Source organism: Carassius carassius, chromosome 44 (assembly GCF_963082965.1).
Source record: "Carassius carassius chromosome 44, fCarCar2.1, whole genome shotgun sequence".
Classification (NCBI taxonomy): Eukaryota; Metazoa; Chordata; class Actinopteri; order Cypriniformes; family Cyprinidae; genus Carassius; species Carassius carassius.
In genome coordinates, this window is record NC_081798.1 from 23542954 (window position 1) to 23563170 (window position 20217).

At 36.2% G+C, this 20217-nt stretch overlaps 2 protein-coding genes and 1 long non-coding RNA gene across 3 annotated transcripts; 2 read left to right on the forward strand and 1 right to left on the reverse strand.

Annotated features, from left to right (window-relative positions):
* Nucleotides 1-7069: 7069 nt before the first annotated feature.
* LOC132126708 (serine incorporator 1-like) lies at nt 7070-13359 on the forward strand. Its single transcript, XM_059538159.1, has 10 exons — nt 7070-7287; nt 8282-8443; nt 8623-8816; nt 9003-9082; nt 10547-10684; nt 11146-11315; nt 11498-11588; nt 11793-11994; nt 12385-12612; nt 12745-13359. Exons 1-10 carry the CDS (start codon nt 7255-7257, stop codon nt 12881-12883), a joined length of 1437 nt encoding a protein of 478 aa, XP_059394142.1. The 5' UTR covers nt 7070-7254; the 3' UTR covers nt 12884-13359.
* A 706-nt stretch (nt 13360-14065) lies between these two features.
* On the reverse strand, nt 14066-15702 carry LOC132126114 (EKC/KEOPS complex subunit TP53RK-like). The gene is made up of 2 exons (XM_059537172.1): nt 15420-15702; nt 14066-14791 (listed from the first exon to the last, which is right to left on the reverse strand). Exons 1-2 carry the CDS (start codon nt 15646-15648, stop codon nt 14307-14309), a joined length of 714 nt encoding a protein of 237 aa, XP_059393155.1. The 5' UTR covers nt 15649-15702; the 3' UTR covers nt 14066-14306.
* A 986-nt stretch (nt 15703-16688) lies between these two features.
* LOC132126524 (uncharacterized) lies at nt 16689-20139 on the forward strand. Its single transcript, XR_009427409.1, has 3 exons — nt 16689-16739; nt 17681-17752; nt 19509-20139. It is a non-coding gene; the product is annotated as an uncharacterized LOC132126524 (long non-coding RNA).
* The last annotated feature ends 78 nt before the right edge of the window (nt 20140-20217 follow it).

Genomic DNA, 20217 nt, shown 5'->3' on the forward strand with positions numbered 1-20217 from the left:
TGCTCGCCTCATCTGGAACATTTATCCATTATTTGCCGCCCATTCTATCTGCCTAGGGAGTTTTCATCGAGTTTTCATCATTACTGCTGTTTACATCCCACCACAAGCAGACACCGGTTTGGCTTTGTCTGAGCTTCACGATGCGCTCAGCGCCAACATCAACAAACATCCTGACGCTGCTATTATCATCGCTGGGGACTTTAATAAAGCCAAAGTCAGGCAAGTCATGCCTAATTTTTATCAACATGTATCCTGTCCAACCAGAGGACCGAATACACTGGATCATTGCTACACTCAGTTTAAGAATGCCTACAAACCTCGCTCACTATCGGCAGCAGCCCTATAGTCCTCTTATGATGAGCTGGACCCCTGTGGAGAGGATGAGCAGCTTCAAGTACCTTGGTGTAAACATCTCAGAGGACCTGACTTGGACTACTCACATTCAAATACAGGTTAATAAAGCCAGGCAAAGACTGTACCATCTGCGACAGCTGAGGAAATTCAGGGTCTCACCAGCAATACTGAAAACTTTCTATTCTAGGGCTATAGAAATTGTATTGACTCAGTGTATCTCAGTGTGGTATGGGAACAGCTCCAGTCAAGACTGCAAAGCCCTGCAGAGAGTTGTGCGCTTAGCTGAGCGCATTTCAGGGTCTGCTCTCCCCTCTCTGCAGGACATCTACCTCAAACGCTTCAGAAGTAGAGCTGCTAAAATCATCAAAGACTCCACCCACCCCAGTAACCATCTTTTCACTTTGCTGCCATCTGGTAAGCGCTTCCGTAGCCTGATGGCAAAAACCGAGAGACTTAGGAGGAGTTTCTTCCCCCAGGCCATCAGGCTCCTAAACTCAAAACCAGCCTCTTAACATCCTCATGCCTCCGCTTAATGTACACTCTATCAGTAAGATATTCATCATTCACTGCCTCACATTGACACACTGACAGTGTACCCTGTTTGCACATTTGCTTCTTGTACATTCCTGTATATCTTAATATTTAAGACTACAGTATAATGCACATATGCACATTGTACATCCCTGTATATCTTAATATTTACGACTACAGTTTACTTTCATGCACATTATTTTGCGTTCTATATTTAATTCTACAATATACATCTTTTTTATATTTTATTCTTATATTTTTATTGTTTACTTTTATTTCATTCTTATATAGCTATATTAATGTATATTTTCATCTTTGTTGTTTTCTTTAATAATTGCACTGTCCATGGAGCGGACCTGACTCACATTTCACTGCTGGTTATATATGCTCTATATAATTGTGTATGTGACGAATAAAAATCTTGAATCTTGAATCTTCCTTCTGTTCATTTAGGTAATGTGTGGTTTGGACACCTGTTTCCAGCACAATGAAGATGACATTGAGATTCTTGAGTCCAGGTTTAATGTCCTTCACATGAGTCTCTGTGCTCATGATCAGTCTGCTTCTGCCCAAATCCTACAAAAACTGATACACAACATGTCAGTCCACATTTACTCTCACTATTGAAAGACAATACAGATGCATGTATGCAAATAACTTTTTTTTTTGTCGAACAAACATTAATTTCGCTGTGACGACACATACACGTGCAACACTGACAGCTGATCAACAATACTACACATTTTCAAATCAAGAAACTAATGGAAACACCTCATGTTTAGCGCTGAGCTATGGATGCCTTTTCTGTTTAAATAGTAGCCTACTACATCTGCAACACTTTGTGTGAATAATCTTAAAAATACTCACTTCTCGTAATCGTATTTAAGACGCCAAATGTTCTGACAGCTGTCAATCATCATGCCTGGAAGACCGCTGGGGAGTTGGAAAGCCCGAAGGGCATAACCAAGTATTCAAAGTGCCCTCTGGGGGTATTAACCTGGGCATTCAACTACCGCTTTCAGTGGTTGACATTTTTTTTTTCCTAAAACGTCATGACGCAATGTTTTCCGTACATCATGGCGTAGTTATCCACATGTATACGACCTGCACAAGTTCAAACCATAGACTGTATAAAAATATATGCATAATTTGTAATAGGTTGTAACATACTTGCGTGTTAATCCCTGTTTTATACAGTCTATGGTTAATCCACATATGATAGATATCTAGGCTGCATGTAACGCTTTAAAAGCGTGCATTTAATCCCTAATTCAGTTGCATTTGATCCAAGGGAGTTTTCGACTTTTTAAGGTAAGAGTAATTAAAATAAGTGTGTTTAGGGTGCGTTTTTAAATAGTAGTTATATGAATGCACAGCACACACTGTCACACCATACAAAATCACCTGGACAAAGTAAAGTAATCGCTGGACAAAGTAAATGAATTAGAAATTTATAAATTGGAGCAACAAAGGATTTAATTAATAATTTATTTGAAAACTACTAGTCCCTTAGACGAATTTGTAAAGTTTGGCTTAATGCGTCAGTTGCTTTACATAACACTAATATGCTAATGTTTAACTTCATTTGTTTCATTGTTTTGCTCATCTGCTATGCTTCTACGTTAACTTTCAGTAATGTCTTTAGTGAATGTTACAGAAATGATTCACGTGTGGAAATCAAAACACCTTCTTTTATTCAACACCAAATATTAAAGCAGTTTGCCACAAAAATGTCGTTGTTTAATTTCTTATTTGGTTGTTGTGCAGTACAAGTGTTTTTTCATAAATCACCACATCCAGAAAAACAATTCTTCATCCTTCCTTGACTCATACATGATAGAATAACAAGATCAATCATGGAACAGACTTTGGCAGAAGCTAATTAGCTGTTAAAAAGGTTGTTATTATTTGTTTTTTTTATTATTAAATTTTTACAACAGCAACAAAATAATTCCTCTTTGAATTTCCTAGACAGCGGGGTAAAGGCGAAAGATGCAATGAAGGAATTTCATGCTGGTGGAAAGCTGGTCCACCACAGGTTTTAAGATGTAAGTGGCTCCAACAATAGTTAATTTTTCCATAAATAACATAATCATCATGTAAAAACATGATATAATAAGTTTGGGGGGTGATTGTATGATTTTTAAAGGTTTTGGTTACATTTAAAGTAGCCTATATAACTTGAGGGAAACTTAACTTAAAGTGTAAATGGGATAGTTCATACCCAGAATGAATAAATAAACAAATTCATTCATTCATTCATTCATTCATTCATTGTTGTTCCAGTGAAAGTCAGTCAGGACCAACACAACATTATCACAGGTTTGGGAAGACATGACAGTCACTCAGTTATTAAATGAAATTACATAATTTTCTTTTTTGTGTGAACTCTACTTTTAATGCAAAAACGTGTAGGACAGGGACAGATTACTTTCTTGTGTTTTTTTTTTTTTCATAGACTAGTATGTTGAATATGAATCTAAAATTTCCATAAATTTTGAATTTGATGGTACATTATCTTTGCATTTGTCTCACTAAAGCACTTGCAACAGGATTTTCTCTGTCCCTCAAGAATTATCTTGCAGTTGTATGCACTATTGTCTTTCTAACCTCTTCACATTCAAACTTCATGAGCGAGCTAACACCTTGTTTACATATATTATATTGCACATGACAAGATGATAATGTTCTACGGCAAATGCACTTTTTTAATATCTTCAGTAAATGCAATACCTGACAATGCAAGTTTAATTCATCATTTAAAAGATACATAGGTACAAAAGGTAAATATATAATCAGTGACAGCGTGCAAGCATCTGCATCTGTAACTCCCTTCTGAATTATGAAATACATTTTTTAGTAATTATGGAGAAAAATATATTTATAGTAGGTAATGGTTTTCTTACTGTCACTTACATTAAATTGCACAAGTGCATAGTGCTAGTTAAATTAAATTGGATTACACAATTTAATAACAAATTAAATATAACTGTAATCTATTAAAGTTACTGAGATTTTTTTTTAATTAAATTATAGTTACATAAGAAAATATTAAAGATTATAAAGGGGGTTGGATCTGAATATTTTAGGTAAAAGCTAGGATATGTTTTATGCTTATTTGCCTGTTTTTGATGTACACGATGGCTCCTGAAGTTTAAAGGCCATTTAATAAAGTGATGCAATTCTGACATTAACCCTGCCTGCATAACATTTTTGAAAATGATTGACAGTTACAAAATTCATTTGAAATTCCTAAAAATTATCAAATATAATTAGTTACCAGTTAAAATGCCATAAATATCAAACAAATTTTAGAGAAAGTCCTTGCTGTCTATGGAGGGTCAGAGAGCTCTCAGATTTCATCAAAAATATCTTAATTTGTGTTCCAAAGATTAACGAAGGTCTTTTGGGTTTGAAATGACATGAGGGTGAGTAATTAATGACAGAATTTTAATTTTGTGAACTATCCCTTTAATAATCCCTGAGCACTAATTTTATTTTATCGCAATCTTAGAAAATTCTGTTATAATCAATGGATCTCTCTACACTGCACAAAATTATTGTATTTACTGTACATCGTGTCTACACTTTGTTGTTATAATGAGAGGATTATCTTTCATAAATTCAGGACTGAAGAAAAACTCCAGAGTTTTGAGCAGACAGTGGATTCGGACGAACTGAAACACCCCTGAATGGTCTCTGCATTTACATTTACATTTACATTTACATTTAATCATTTAGCAGACGCTTTTATCCAAAGCGATTTACAAATGAGAACAACAGAAGCAGTCAGGTCAACAAGAGAACAACAACAGTGTACAAGTGCCATGACAAGTCTCAGTTAGTCTAGTATAGAACGCATAGGTAGTTTTTTTTTTTTTTTTTTTAATAAAAAGACAAGAAAAGGAAAAGTGCTAGTGTTAGTTGGTTAAGTGCAGGCGAAAAAGATGAGTCTTTAGCTGTTTCTTGAAAATGAGTAAAGACTCAGCTGTACGAATTGAGATTGGGAGGTCATTCCACCAGCTGGGCACAGTCCAGGAAAAGGTCCTTGAGAGTGATTTTGAACTTCTTTGGGATGGTACCACAAGGCGTCGATCACTTGCAGAGCGCAAACTTCTGGAGGGCACATAAGATTTAACCAATGAGTTTAGGTAAGTTGGTGCCGTGCCAGTGGTCGTCTTGTAGGCTAGCATCAGTACCTTGAATTTGATGCGAGCAGCTACTTGTAGCCAGTGTAACCTGATGAGGAGAGGAGTAACGTGAGCTTTTTTTGGCTCATTGAAGACAACCCTCGCTGCTGCATTCTGGATCAATTGCAGAGGCTTGACAGTACATGCAGGAAGGCCCACCAGGAGAGCATTACAATAGTCCAGTCTGGAGAGAACAAGAGCTTGGACAAGGAGTTGGGTTGCTTGCTCTGACAGGAAGGGTCTAATCTTCCTAATGTTGTATAAGGCAAACCTGCAGGACCGGGTCGTTGTAGCAATGTGGTCTGTGAAGCTTAACTGATGATCCATCACAACTCCTAGGTTTCTAGCTGTCCTCGAAGAAGTAATGGTTGATGAGCCCAGCTGTATAGAGAAGTTGTGATGAAGCAATGGGTTAGCTGGAATCACCAGGAGTTCTGTCTTCGTAATTTCGTAACTTCGCATTTAAGAAATCAACAGGTACATCTGTGATTGACTACAATGTAAAACAAGTTGTAATTAGAAACCTTTGAAGCTAGACAGATACGCACTGTTAGAGTCTGCCACTTACTTTCATTTGTTTATTTATTTCAATTTTTTATTAAAGATATTAGTTGGTTCCCACTTCCTACTTCCCTGAGTCTTAAACTTTAAATCACTTTGTGGCGACCCATTTTCTAAGTCTCGCAAACCATCAGAGGGCCATGACCCAGGGTTTGATAAGCACTGCTCGAAACCGCAGCTACTCGCTCCATCATAGACATTCATACTCCAGATTTTATTATTGCTGAATGAAATATACAGGATAAAGTGTATTTCCAGCTGCATTCTGTGTAGTGATATTTACTGTAGCTATATGTACTTCCTAATTAACCTAAAACTGATCTCTGTCTGGGTGTAGATCCATATCACACACAAAAATCAGGTTAATATGATCCTGCTAAATCACTGGGATGCTTCCCCAAGTAAAACTGAAACTTGAAGACCACAGCTCAGAAAATAAAGGTGATGAGAAATGAGAATATATTTTAGAACATTATACCTTTTGTAATTTAACACTGTTTTAACACTGTATATTGTACTATAATAGTAAAGATTTGATTTTTAATAGCCTATAAAAATTTCTTTTTTTTCTTGCCTTCATTGCACTAGGGTTGTGTTTAGCTTTACTGCTAATTGGTTTGGCACATAGATTATGTATTTTCTGTTAGTTAAGACGCATTTTACAGAAGTTGTCCAAATATCTCACACAAGTGAGTTTATGATTTGTAACACATTATAACAAGGTTGTATAAATTACCATCTGCACATGTAACTTGTTAAAAATTACTTTATGTATAGTGAAATAATGAATCTTTTCAGATATTTTTTTCATCATGTTTGATGTTAGACAATGATAATGTCAGTTCTTCATTATGCTGTCCCATTCTTGTTAATAAAAATGAATTGGTAGTTCTTGTTAACTGTTGTGTAATGTTTAAGTACACACATCCTTGTAGCAGTGAAACTGATACATTTATTAAATAATCATACCGTTTATTTACATTATATTGTTCACTGAATTGTTCTCTTTCTATAACTCTGGTGTTTTCAGCGGTGTCTGAAATCTCAGTGCATTATTCAAATGTAGTGAAAAATGTGTTTAATGCATAACCCGGGGCTGCATAATTTGACATTACTGTGACAGTTGTGAAGAAGATTGTAATTAGCGTATTTTAAATATGATTCCACTTTATTTGTACTAAATAAATCCATAAATGAAAATGAATTTTTACATTTTGCTAGAATATTAACGAGGTCATTGACAATCTTCCTGGAGCGTTCAGATTGAGAGAGTAGTTAATATTCATGAGCTAGGCTTTTCAGGGTTCTTCTAACTGGCTAGTTTTTCAGGGGACGTCTCTCTTCCAGCCAATCAATGAGGTCTGTTGGGAAAACGTCACGGAGCGTCATTAATATGAGTGATGTTTGGTCACGTGACTGATCTCACCTGTCATTCCAGAACTCAAATACAGGCGGATCGGACCTGACACCTGCATTAAAGACAGCAAGGGTATTTTTCTGCATGCTGTGTTAATTTCTAAGGGATCGCTCCTGTTTTTATTTATTTGCCTCTTATTCTGAATTGACTCGTTATTAACACTAACAGGAGATTAGAGCTATTGTGTCTCTTGCTGAAAGTATGGGTGCTGTGTCAGGGACCCTGGCGAGTTGGGTAAGTCAATTTGGATTTTTATGTAGTACTATAAATTGACATTTTGTTCAGATTGTAATATAATGAAATTTTCCATGAATCAAAGAAATGTGATTAATGTGTAATGAAAGCAGGACAGGTCAAGAGAATCAGCTGTTATTTACGCTCCTGCTTAACAGGATTATATTGTTTCCTCTGACAGTCAGCAGCGGGGCGCTTCACTTACGTCACGTCAACTGCGTCTACAGGGTATATAGAAAGGTTAAAAATACTATTTAATAAAGACGAGTAATTCAGAGTAATATTAACAACAGATCAAATCTACAGAATAATATTAAACAGGTAAATATTGAGAATTTTATTGAACTTATGCATTCTACACAATAGCCAACTTTGGTTTTACACACTTATTGAAGTGGTTCTCCATCATGATCTGTAGTTCAGCACTGCACACAGTGGATGAGTGTGTCAGACAATAGAGACAGACGAGCACGACCATGCTTGACAGACACTATTCAGAATATAATTAATATTATTAAACATGCGAATTATACATGTTCTACATTTTATTACTCTGTATATAAAACAAGTCTATAAAGAATATTCTGGAGATTATTAAGCACATGCTACTATGCTAATAATATATATTATTATTATTATTTTATTTATTTATTTTTTAATTTCTGGTGTACTCTAGTGTTGGCCATAATAACATCAAGCACATGGTTAAGTTTGCATGCGTTGTGAACATCACTTCTCAAGGTGACAGTAGTATTAAGTTGTTTACAACAGACTGAGCTCAGATCTCACATCAGCTGCTTTAATTCATAAACATCTGCTGCTGCTGGAGAAAGTAAGTCTAACGGTCTTAACATTAATATCTGTCAATTCTGAATCCTGCGTGCACCCTTCAGCCATTACCTATCCTCTTGATTTGTCTTTTTTTTTAAATCATTCTTCTTTATAAAAGCGCTCCAGATGGAAATGTTTTTTCTTCTTCTTGTGTTTTCTTAAGGTTTGTTGCCTTTGCAGCCATGCAGGATGTTTTAGGTGCAGATGCTGCCCACAGATCAAGAAGTCTATTGTAACCCGAATCATGTATGCCTTCATCCTTTTGCTTGGTACCATCATTGCCTGTGTCATGTTGTCACCTGGTGTTGAACAACAGCTTAAAAGAGTAAGAATGAATTATTCTGAAGCATTAGTAGAGTTTGAAATAATCCAATAAGTCAAGTAATGTAGACCAAATGGGGTTTTTATATTGTGTTGAAATGATTAGATTTTTGTCTCTGATGCTGTGAGAACAATCCTGTTTGTAGTTCATTTGAAAGTTGATCTGAATTTCTTCATTCTTAGATCCCTGGTTTCTGTAATGGAGGAGCAGGACCCAGTATACCAGGAATTGAGGCTAATGTTCAATGTGAGATTTTTCTCGGCTACAAGGCTGTGTACCGGGTTTGTTGTGGCATGAGTTTGTTCTTTCTCATGTTCTCCCTTCTCACCATCAATGTGAAGAACAGCCGAGATCCCAGAGCTGCAATTCACAATGGGTTAGTCCATTAAGATGATGCGGACCCATTTTCTGTTCAAAATCAAGCTGTTGATTACTTGTTCTCCTTGTTGATTTGATTTACAATATGTATAATCTGTTTATTGCTAAACCACAGTTTGTGGAAGAAATACTATAGAATTGGGTCATTTTATGAAACTAGTGAGACATCTCTATGTTTCATTAGGTTCTGGATTGTCAAGATTGCAGTCATGGTTGCTGTCACTGTTGGTGCCTTCTATATTCCAGAGGGGCCTTTTACCCGAAGTAAGAATTGAACTCATATAAATCTGATCTGATTGGTTGGCAATTATGCAAAGCTACTGTATATTTAATGTTTTTGTTATTGTTTTTCATATATATGTCATGAATACAATGTCTAAGTTGATATCTGTCATATATCAGATATCACTGCAATAGGAGATAGTATATTAGAAGTCACTCTTGTTTCTGTGATTGTCTATGCTCTGTAAAGAATATTTTTTCAGGTGAGTCTTTTTCAAAGATGAGACTCCATGTTAATAATAATTTTTAAGTTTTTGTGGAAATCGTTTATTTTGCAACTGAAACCTTTGCTAAACCTTTGTATTTTGTTCATTTTCGAAACACAAATGAAGATTTATTTTATATTTTTTATGAACTTTAGGAAGTTATTAGAAAACATTGCGAAATTAATATCTGAGTGGTTTAATCCAAGTCTTCTGAACAGAAACACTTGCTTTATAAGATGCTTCAGGGAAGCACATTTGAGTGTCTGTTCACCATATGTGTGTTAATCAATGTTTGTAATGTTCAAATTAATTACGTTCTTTATATAAAGCAATGGAGTCTCTTCAGAGGACTTGAATAAACCACTTGATACATGTGGAATACTTTTACTATGTCTTTTTTATCATTTTGTAAGAATGATGAAAATTTTGTTTGCGTGGACTTTCAGTGAATGGACTACAATGTGTTCTGAACATGAGCATAAGTCAGTTATACTAGGTGAGAAAATGATGACAGATTTTTAATTTTTGGGTGAACTATCCTTTCAAAAGGCAAAAAAATCACAAGGTACAACCCTTGCCATCTCGTCATACTGTCAGGTTGTTGACTTTTCTAGTGTAAGTATATGAAAGTCCTGTGTGTTTAAATCATTGCATGCTATCAATTAAAATATATGTCAGCCCTCATTCCTAAATACACATGTATAGCAACAGTAAAGACATTAATTGTCCTAAGGTAAATTATTGTTACAAAACATTTAAATATTGATTTAGGTTATGATGAGGTGTACAGATGACTAGTAGATAGTAGTATATTATATGATAACTAAAGAGTTCAGAGTATAGTGAGTGTTATGGATGTTTTTGGACCGGATCTGATCTGATTCTTTTCACTGTGATAAGCATCTTAATGACGTTAGTGTGAGGCTCAGTTCTGCACAAATCACACACCACAGCTTTAATGTTGTTAATGGGAGTAAGCAACCAAACAACCATTCTAACTATTTTAACTTAACTATTGTTTGAGCAATTTGTGCTTGCAGGGGATTTTTATTTTAAATTTTTATTCCGTTTATTATTAATAATGTAATAAATTATCAAGCATTGCTTGAGCATCACCTCTAGGGATATTTGTTTGCAAGTTTTAGGAGGCCATGAATCGTACAGTATGTTCTTCATTCTTTATGCCCAGCTTAGTTTCTGCTTGCAAGAAATCTAAGTTAATTTATGTCTTTTTCTTTAGTGTGCTTTATTGTGGGAAGCTGTGGAGCATTTTTCTTTATTCTGATTCAGCTGGTTTTGCTTATTGACTTTGCCCACTCGTGGAACGAATCCTGGCTTGATAAAATGGAAAAAGAAAACAGAAAGAGGTGGTATATAGGTAGGTAAATATGTTACGTGTGTAAACCTATTTTTGTTACAATTGGTGATGTCAAACGATTAATCGCGATTAATCACATAAAAAAAAAATCAATGAAAAGCTTATTTTTTTTAGTTTCCAGATGATGTATAAATCTCAATGTAAAAAAAAAAAAATACACTTATGACTGCTGTTGTGGTCCAGGGTCACATATAGCATATATTTTGAAAATATTTACATATATTTATATTCACATAATTTATATTATATATAAATATATAAAATTATAAACGTAACATATTTTTCTTAAATATATACATGCATGGTTGTGTATTTATATCAAAATAATAAATATGCACAGTACACATGCATATACTGTGTGAACAAAAACTTTTATTTTGGATGCGATTAATCCTGATTAATCATTTGACAGCACTAATATTAATATGTATGTTGAGTAATTTAATGCTCCTTCCTTCTAGCCTTGCTGTCAGTAACAGGAGTGAACTATATTCTGTCCTTCATGGCTGCAGTTCTCTGCTATAACATCTACACTCCGACAGAAGGATGTGTGCTTAACAAGTTCTTCATCTGCTTCAACATGTTATTATGTGTCGTAGCTTCTGCTCTGTCTGTACTGCCCAGAATTCAGGTATTTAGCCAAGAGAATGTGTTTTCTCTGAGACATTTGCTGCATTTGCCATACAGTATAAACATAACTAAGCCATGCAGTTTTAACTGTATTTCATGTTTAGTGTTAGTTAATCAGTTATGGTCCTTTTGTGATTTGTAGTCCAAAGATTTGTAGTCCAAAGAGACTGTGTGTAATTCCAGGAATACCAGCCCAGATCTGGACTTCTTCAGTCATCCGTTATGACTTTGTACACCATGTACCTCACCTGGTCAGCCATGACCAATGAGCCAGGTTAGCAGCTTCACAAAGCTTTTTATTCATTTTATCGGTCTTCTTTCTTAAATTAGACCACATGACTTAGTTGATATTCAGGATGTTTGATCTTTTTCTTTTACCTTGTGGCTTTCAATTACCTTTGTGGCTTGGAAAAACTTGTTTCAGAAATTCTTAATTTGAAGATCTGTTATTTTGTTTTTGTCCATCCCTCATCTCAAGACCGCACATGCAACCCAAGACTGATCAGTATCTTCCAGCAGATCACGTCCTCCACAGTTACACCACTGGAGGTCGAGAACCAGACGGCCATCATCATTGTAGACACAGAGGAAACGGTGCCAACTGCCCCGTATTTGCAGTGGTGGGACGCTCAAAGCATCGTCGGATTGGCCATTTTTGTTCTCTGCATTTTGTATTCAAGGTACAATATTTTACTGTGATATATGCAGTCGTTGTCTGGCACTCTTTTTGTTGAAATGTTTTAATTTCAAGAGTCTAGAGTAAATTGTGAATTATATGAAAGAAAAAAAATGCAAAGGAACCACTACTAAACTCTGGACATACTTGAATAAATGTACATTATTTACCTTTACCATATACAGTTTTTTATGGGTAAGTTGCATAATGGATTTGTTTTTTTAAACTTGTAAAGCATGCACTTGTGTCCAAGCTTTTGACTGGTAGTTTTAAATAGATTAATAAACATCCCTGAAGACATTATATTGAACACAACACATGTATCCAGATGGGACATACTAAAGTTCTAATGCTTATGCCATTTTTAATGCTTATGCATTTTTTCCCCTCACAGTATACGCTCTTCCAACACCAGTCAAGTTAATAAACTAACCTTAGCAGCTAAAGATAGCACAGTCGTGGATGAAAGCTACACAGTAAGTCTTGAGACAGCAGAAGAGGTCACAACATCAATTGTGGAGGACAACGAAAGAGACACTGTTCAGTACAGCTACGCTTTCTTTCACTTCATGCTGTTCCTGGCGTCTCTTTACATCATGATGACTCTCACCAACTGGTACAGGTGTGTGCATTTCCCAATGATCACTAAGAAGAATTTTAACATTTTGAATAGAAAAGTAGAAACACAAGCAACAGCAGGCACTGTGTATAATTATATGCAAAACAGTAACATTGATTTTTATTGTCAAACCAGTCCTGATGCAGACTACAATGCCATGACAAGCAAGTGGACATCAGTGTGGGTGAAGATCTCCTCCAGCTGGGTCTGTCTGTCATTATACACCTGGAGTCTGGTCGCTCCTATGATTCTCACCAACAGAGACTTCACCTAGACGCATTTCGGCAGAACACCTTTTAAAATAAAGGTTGTTCTATTTCATTGCTATGAAAATCATTAAAAACATTTTTTTTTAAAGAGCCTTGATGCTATTATAAAAAATACTGTTTGCTTTTTGTTCCTATTTATTTGAGTTTTAATGGATTTTATTTTTGGATCATTTTGCCTAATAACCTCAGCATGTGTTAGGATGTTCTCTGTGCCATCGGTTGAAATGACAATGTATTTTATATTTCCTCCACGTCTGCTTACTGCTTTAGATAAAACTTTTTTTTATTTTTTATTTTGGTGTGTTTATACTTGTGATTTATGCTGAAACAGTGTTTTATCTCTGTTGATCAGGCAAAACATACCGATCTTTCTATTTTTTGTATCTTTAAGGTTTTGTTTTGTATAAAAAAATGCTATATTTTCATCATAAAATCAAGGAGTGACAAAAAGCATTATTTCTGATCATCAAGGATGCAAATATATTTTGGTTAATTATCAATTGTCGTATTTTTGTAAAACCAGGGAAATTATTGTATTATATATACAATGAATTAACATGAATATATTTAAGTTATTTTATTTGGAGATCACTTAAACTGAAAAGTGATCATGAACACTATTATAATTGCATGTTTTTGTCATTGATTTTATATCATCACATCAGCTCTACCGTCATGTGTCAACCTGCTGTACAGACTACAACTCGTCCTTCTCACCTAAAGCTGGTCTGATGTTCCCCGATTTTCAAGCAGAAGGATGCAATTTCTTTGAATAATATTAATCCTTAATTCTGATTTGTTGATGATGAGGCTACATGACAAGAACTTGACTGAACCTGGTTTCTGCATCTCCATCTTTTTTCACTATTCTTTATACGATCTGTGTGTTATAAAGTGCTACTGTATATTAATGATGCTAATTTGACTTGACAATCAGTCAAGATTGTCCAAAATCTATATATTACTGATTTAAATGCACATTACAAAAGCAAAACTTGAATGCACTTTTTTATTGGTTTCATTCGCAGTTCTTCAAATCACTCCGAACATGATGATTTACATGTTTAAAATCACATGCATTTTTAATAGGGACCCAAAAATTCAACTGCCATTTTATGGCAATTAGTATTAATTATATTGAACTATAGATGAAATGGTACAGCATGAAAAAAAAAAAAAAACATTCAAAATTTATCAGGTGGGCCAGACATCAGCTGGTATCAGTGGATTTCCAACTGCATGTGTGTTATGCACCCACACTGAATGGGAGAATCTGAGATTGAATCATTCATGTTCAGTGCATCAAAAAACCCTCACATTCATGTACTACAAAGATGATTACATTTCCAACATCAAAGTACTGCTCTAAACTCGTAGCAAATCCTGTGTGAACCCATTTCAATGCCAGAACACACTCCGTAATGCACTTCATCCCACCATAGACCTCTTCCGTCCTCTCAACCGAACTTCATCCAGTTTCTTGATGACCGCAGGTGATTTTTTGGATGAAGCAGTGTAACTTTTCAGAAGTCTCTCAAACAAAGTCTCCGTTTTGGGATGAGTGCTGAGAAAAGCTTTCTCCAACACGTACAGATCAACTCCTTTATCTTCTGGTAGAGCAGAAATATAACTCAACCCAAAGTCAATCAGAACCAGCTTCATGTTGTGGTCTTCAGCTCCACTGACCAGAAGCATGTTGGAGGTGGTGAGATCACCGTGGATGACATCTTCATCATGCATCTGAGCCAGGATTTCACCGATCTTGTCTACTAGAGTCTGGAGATGCTGTGGGTTTTGTTCTGATGCTTGAGCCGATGCGATGTGGTCTCTTACTGACACTGAGTGAATAATATCCTCCAAGAAAATGCAATGAGTGGTGTAGTCAACAAAATAAACAACAGGTGCGTTGATACCTGGGACAAAGGAAAGTCATCGATCATTGAGAGATGTTAATTACATTTAAATTAGTTCAATTAGCAGATTTTAATGAACTATGAGGCAAATAGGTGTTTAAAAATAATCTTATTGAAGCCTCTTACTGAAAATTCTGTCATCATCGTCTCACCATGAAGTTGTTCCAAACCTGTTCTTTTTCTGATGAAAACAAAATATATTTTAAAAAATGCTGGTAACCAAGAAGTTGACGGTAGCCAATAGAAATTGATTTCCACAGTATTTTTTCCATAATGTGGAAGTCCTTGGCTTCCAGCAACTGCTCGGTTACCTACACTCTTCTTCAAAATAACTTATTTTGCGTTCAACATCTAAAATTCTTGCAGGTTTGGAACTTGAGGGTGAGTAAATAATTACTATTTTAATTTCCAAATACTAATATTTTGAACTCTAATTGCAATCATGGTTAAGGTTAGGTTGTTCTTTCTTGAGCTTATTTAAATACTGTGCAGTCTTTGATTAGTCAAATACATTTGCATTGATTGACATTTATCGAGTCTGCATGATTAAACCTATTCTTGTTGTTGTGAATATGTGAGCATATTCTGACTGAAGTGAGGGGGATATATTAGGTGGTTGTGCACTGACCTGCTCTCCTGCATCGCAGGATGGATCGCACCTCCTGCGTGGTTCTGCGGCGCGTCAGTTTCTCGTCGACTTCTGGGTGGCGATATAATTTTTTGAATCGCTCTTTAATGATCACGGACCGACCCAGAAACGTCCCTCGAAATACACGGGCTTCAGCGCCCTGTTTAATCATCTGTGCCTCCTTTAAATACGACGGTACACTCGCTTTCACGGAGTCTGAGTGGGCCATGTTCCAGTCTGACCTTATGACATGCAGCAACGTGCTCTCTGCTTCCGGGGGAAACATAATTCTGCTTACGCTTCTTCTTTTATTAGAAACACAAGCGCATACCGCCACCTACCGTTCTTAACTTTATCCTATCCATAATCGTTTTTTTTTAACTGTCTTACTGTGTTTCCCCACATTTTAGTATCGTTAGTAGGCTATATTCATTGTCCTTTAAAAAGATAGTTGACAAACACTAATTTATTGTGTATTGTTTCAAGTGCAATCTCATTGTTAAGCAATGGTTTTGACACACACACACACACACACACACACACACACACACACACACACACACACACACACACACACACACACACACACACACACAGTACAGACCAAAAGTTTGGACACACCTTCTCATTCAAAGAGTTTTCTTTATTTTCATGACTATGAAAATTGTAGAGTCACACTGAAGGCATCAAGAGCTATTTGACCGAGAAGGAGAGTGATGTGGTGCTGCGCCAGATGACCTGGCCTCCACAGTCACCGGACCTGAACCCAATCGAGATGGTTTAGGGGTGAGCTGGACCGCAGACAGAAGGCAAAAGGGCCAACAAGTGCTAAGCATCTCTCGGGGAACTCCTTCAAGACTGTTGGAAGACCATTTCAGGTGACTACCTCTTGAAGCTCATCAAGAGAATGCCAAGAGTGTGCAAAGCAGTAATCAAAGCAAAAGGTGGCTACTTTGAAGAACCTACAATATGACATATTTTCAGTTGTTTCTCACTTTTTTTATGTATATAATTCCACATGTGTTAATTCATAGTTTTGATGCCTTCAGTGTGAATCTACAATTTTCATAGTCATGAAAATAAAATAAAAAACTCTTTGAATGAGGTGTGTCCAAACTTTTGGTCTGTACGTTATATATATATATAAAAAAAATTTTTTTCTTAGAAATATAATTTATTTTATCATTGTCCCCTAATTTCATATCAGTCCTGTTACTAACACCAAAACGCCCCTATAAAATAATGGTACAAACCAGAAGTGACATTATTTCATGGAGGTGACATAATTTAGAGCAAGTGGTTTCCACAGTGCAAGCAAGGGTACGTTTCTCTCTTCTTAAATATTCTATTTTTCATGTTTTATCAGGGTTGTTAGAGAGGGGTCAGCATACAACATCAGTCCTGTTACCATTTTTGAAAGTGTACATATAAACAATTATTTATTAATCCTGATATTACCAAAATCTAAAAGTAATAACCTTTCAAATTACATACCATGTGACTTTCTGATATTGACCTGTTAGCTAGAAATTAGCATATTAGCATCAAATCATCAGTCCTGTTACTATACCAGAGCAATAGGGGGCATAGATTCTAGCCCAGCTGCATAACTAGGTCATAGATGGTGTATTTGTTATTTGCAGGGGAAAACATTCAAATGCAATTTAAGGATTAGGACAACAACCCAGGGACATGGACATTTATAAAGGTTATTTTGTGTGTTATTGAGCTAAAACCAGCGACTTATGAGTCAGTAGCATATGAGCATCAAGCACATGCTTAGTTACCATTGTTTGTTTCTGCATTGTTTTTTTTATTTGTATACAATTGTGAATTTTTACATGTTAAATACTACTAAGTCCATGATTACGTTTGAAGTTTTTACATCTAATTTCCTTAGATTAAATTCCTTTCCTTTTGTTTGAGGTTTTTAACTTCAACATGGCTGTTTTTAGGAGCCTACTACAAAAAATGTCATACTTACAAGAAACAATCAGTTTGTAAAAGAACTTACCCTTGTTATGTCCTGTGGATTAATTTTTTTTTAGTTGTATTTCAAGTTCTGTGAGGACAGGACTGCTATTTAGAAACATCAACTGCCGATTATTTGCAGCTAAGGGCCAAGTGATCTGCTCTAATGAAACCAATAGTCATTGTGACAGCGTTCTGATGAAGCGGACAGTCCCGATGATTAGAATTGGCGTGACTGCAGTCTTTAAACTCGTAGTTCCCATTCGCTATGTTTTTAGTTTTGGAAATAGATCATATTCCCGGACGAGACCGACTTGTTGCGTATTTGACGAGCAAGCGTCTGTAAATTCTGTTAAATATGGGTAGCTAAGTGTCAGACCTGTTCGATGCTTATGTGTTTTAGCATGTAATTTTTAAGAAAAATAAAAAACGAAGTATTGTAATTGATTGTTTGTAGCCCGTTATAGAAATAGTTATTGTGATGTTGTATGCTGCTTGAACATGTATAAATAACTTATTATTATTATTATTATACGTAATATGCAGTAGGCCTATAGTTTATGGCCTTATGTATGTTTCCTGAAATATGACTTTTCTACTTTTGAACCATTTGTATAGTTTTAAGTTGACGAGTGTTCTGAAAACCTGACCCATCTATCAGGATGATCTACCCTCACAATGTTAGGAGTGAAGTTAGAGTTGTAGGTTAGTCCAGCCTCATAAAAATATGCTACCCATGGTGGCAGCACATCCTGCCCAACGAGATTTGCTACTTACATTTTTAAAACATTTATCGGATGGTATACATTAGTAAGTTAGTAGTAATTTTATACATGACATTTTAACCTGCTCTGGGTCCTGAGCAGATCAGAACACCAAAATAATTCTGGTTCACTGTATACTCTTATTAAAAGGTTCAAAAGGGGGATTTGAATGCAAATGGTTCAATGCAAAAGAAGAACCATTTGGGTTCCACAAAGAACCTTTCTGTTAGGATTCTTAAAAGAACCATTTTTAGTGCTAATAATATAAAAAAATCTCAAGAACCCTTTGTGCAGTGAAGGTTTCATATATGTTAAAGTTTCTTCACAGAATCATAGATACTAATAAGGAACCTTTATTTTTGTAAGTCAAGTCACCTTTATTTATATAGCACTTTTAACAATACAGATTGTGTCAAAGCAACTGAACAGCTTTTAATAGGAAAATAGTGTGTCAAAAATTCAAAATGACAATGGTAAACACTAATTATTCAGTAAAAGGCAGTTCATCATTGAATTCAAGGATGTCATAATTTAGCTCAGTTATCTGTGCAATCAAGTCAACGATATCACTGGAAATGAAGCGTCCCAAACTAAGCAAGCCAGAGCCAAAACTTCATAAGTGACAGAATGGAGAAAAAACCTTGGGAGAAACCAGGCTCAGTTGGGGGGCCAGTTCTCCTCTGACCAGACGAAACCAGTAGTTCAATTCCAGGCTGCAGCAAAGTCAGATTGTGCAGAAGAATCATCTGTTTTATTGTGGTCTTGTCTTTACAGGGGATCTGTATCTGGGGCTCTAGTTGTCCTGGTCTCCGCTGTCTTTCAGGGATGTAGAGGTTCTTTCTAGGTGCTGATCCACCATCTGGTCTGGATACGTACTGGATCCGGGTGACTGCAGTGACCCTCTGATCTGGATACAGACTGGATCTGTTGGCTATGGTGACCTCGGAATAAGAGAGAAACAGACTAATATTAGCATAGATGCCATTCTTCTAATGATGTAGCAAGTACATCGGGTGTTATGGGAAGTGTTCCCGGTTCCGGTTTACCTAATTAATGCAGCCTAAAAATCCTTTAACGGATTTGGATATTATGTGTAAGCCTGGTTAAAGAGGTGGTTCTTTAATCTAGATTTAAACTGCAAGAGTGTGTCTGCCTCCTGAACAATGTTAGGTAGGTTATTCCAGAATTTTGGCACTAAATAGGTAAAGGATCTGCGACCCGCAGTTGATTTTGATATTCTAGGTATTATCAAATTGTTTTATGAATGCAGCGGACGCGGAGGAGTATAAGAGCAGGCCATCCCAGCTGCAAAGTTATCTTCTGTGTTATTTGTGTGCTACTTTCTCTTTTCTAGGTCGCTCTGTCCTGGTGCTCACTATCACTGCATCCACTTTTGGATGGCATAATGTTCGGCCATGAGCTCGGAATAATATCCGGCGCTCTGCCGCAGCTTCAAGCTCAGTTCTTTCTGGGTTGTGTCCAGCAGGAAGCCGTGGTTAGCGCTCTTCTGATCAGATCATTGTCAGCATCTGTGATTAATGGCTGGCTGATTGATCGTCATGTCAGGAAGACATTCAGTAATCTCCACATCCTGGGAGGCACCATTATCTCTTTTTTTGGCACTGGTGGTTGTAGGGCCATCATTAGTTTTGCAATGAGCATTACTTCCATGAGCTGCTGCATCTTTATCTCTGAGATGGTTTCTCCCGACACAGAGGGTTGATGGTTACCCTGTACGAAGTTGGAATTACAGTTGGGAACTTGTTGCGCACTCAACTATGTTTTCTCTGGTGTCCAAGCAGGATGGAGGTACATGTTTGCACTTGCTATTATACCATCTCTCATGCAGTTGGTGTCCACTACGATTTTCCTTTGAAGTAAAACATTTTGGTCAGAAAGAACTGGAATAGTAATGGACTCTGACTTGTGCTTGATGCAATTCAGCAATATCTGACAACATCAAGTCAGTGCATCAAAATCTGAGGAATTCTGCAATATTTTCCAAAGAAGACATTTTTCCATAGGGTATCAGAGAGTTCATTTGACAAGCACAACAACATGAC

Excerpts from the sequence above, each read along its gene's own strand:
- LOC132126114 (XM_059537172.1), bottom strand. The coding sequence starts at position 15,648 with ATGGCCCACTCAGACTCCGTGAAAGCGAGTGTACCGTCGTATTTAAAG. Across the intron at positions 14,792-15,419 it reads CCTGCGATGCAGGAGAGCAG|GTATCAACGCACCTGTTGTT; the intron begins GTCAGTGCACAA and ends CCTTTGTCCCAG.
- LOC132126708 (XM_059538159.1), top strand. The coding sequence starts at position 7,255 with ATGGGTGCTGTGTCAGGGACCCTGGCGAGTTGG. Across the intron at positions 8,444-8,622 it reads TTGAACAACAGCTTAAAAGA|ATCCCTGGTTTCTGTAATGG; the intron begins GTAAGAATGAAT and ends CTTCATTCTTAG. Across the intron at positions 11,316-11,497 it reads CTGTACTGCCCAGAATTCAG|GAATACCAGCCCAGATCTGG; the intron begins GTATTTAGCCAA and ends GTGTAATTCCAG.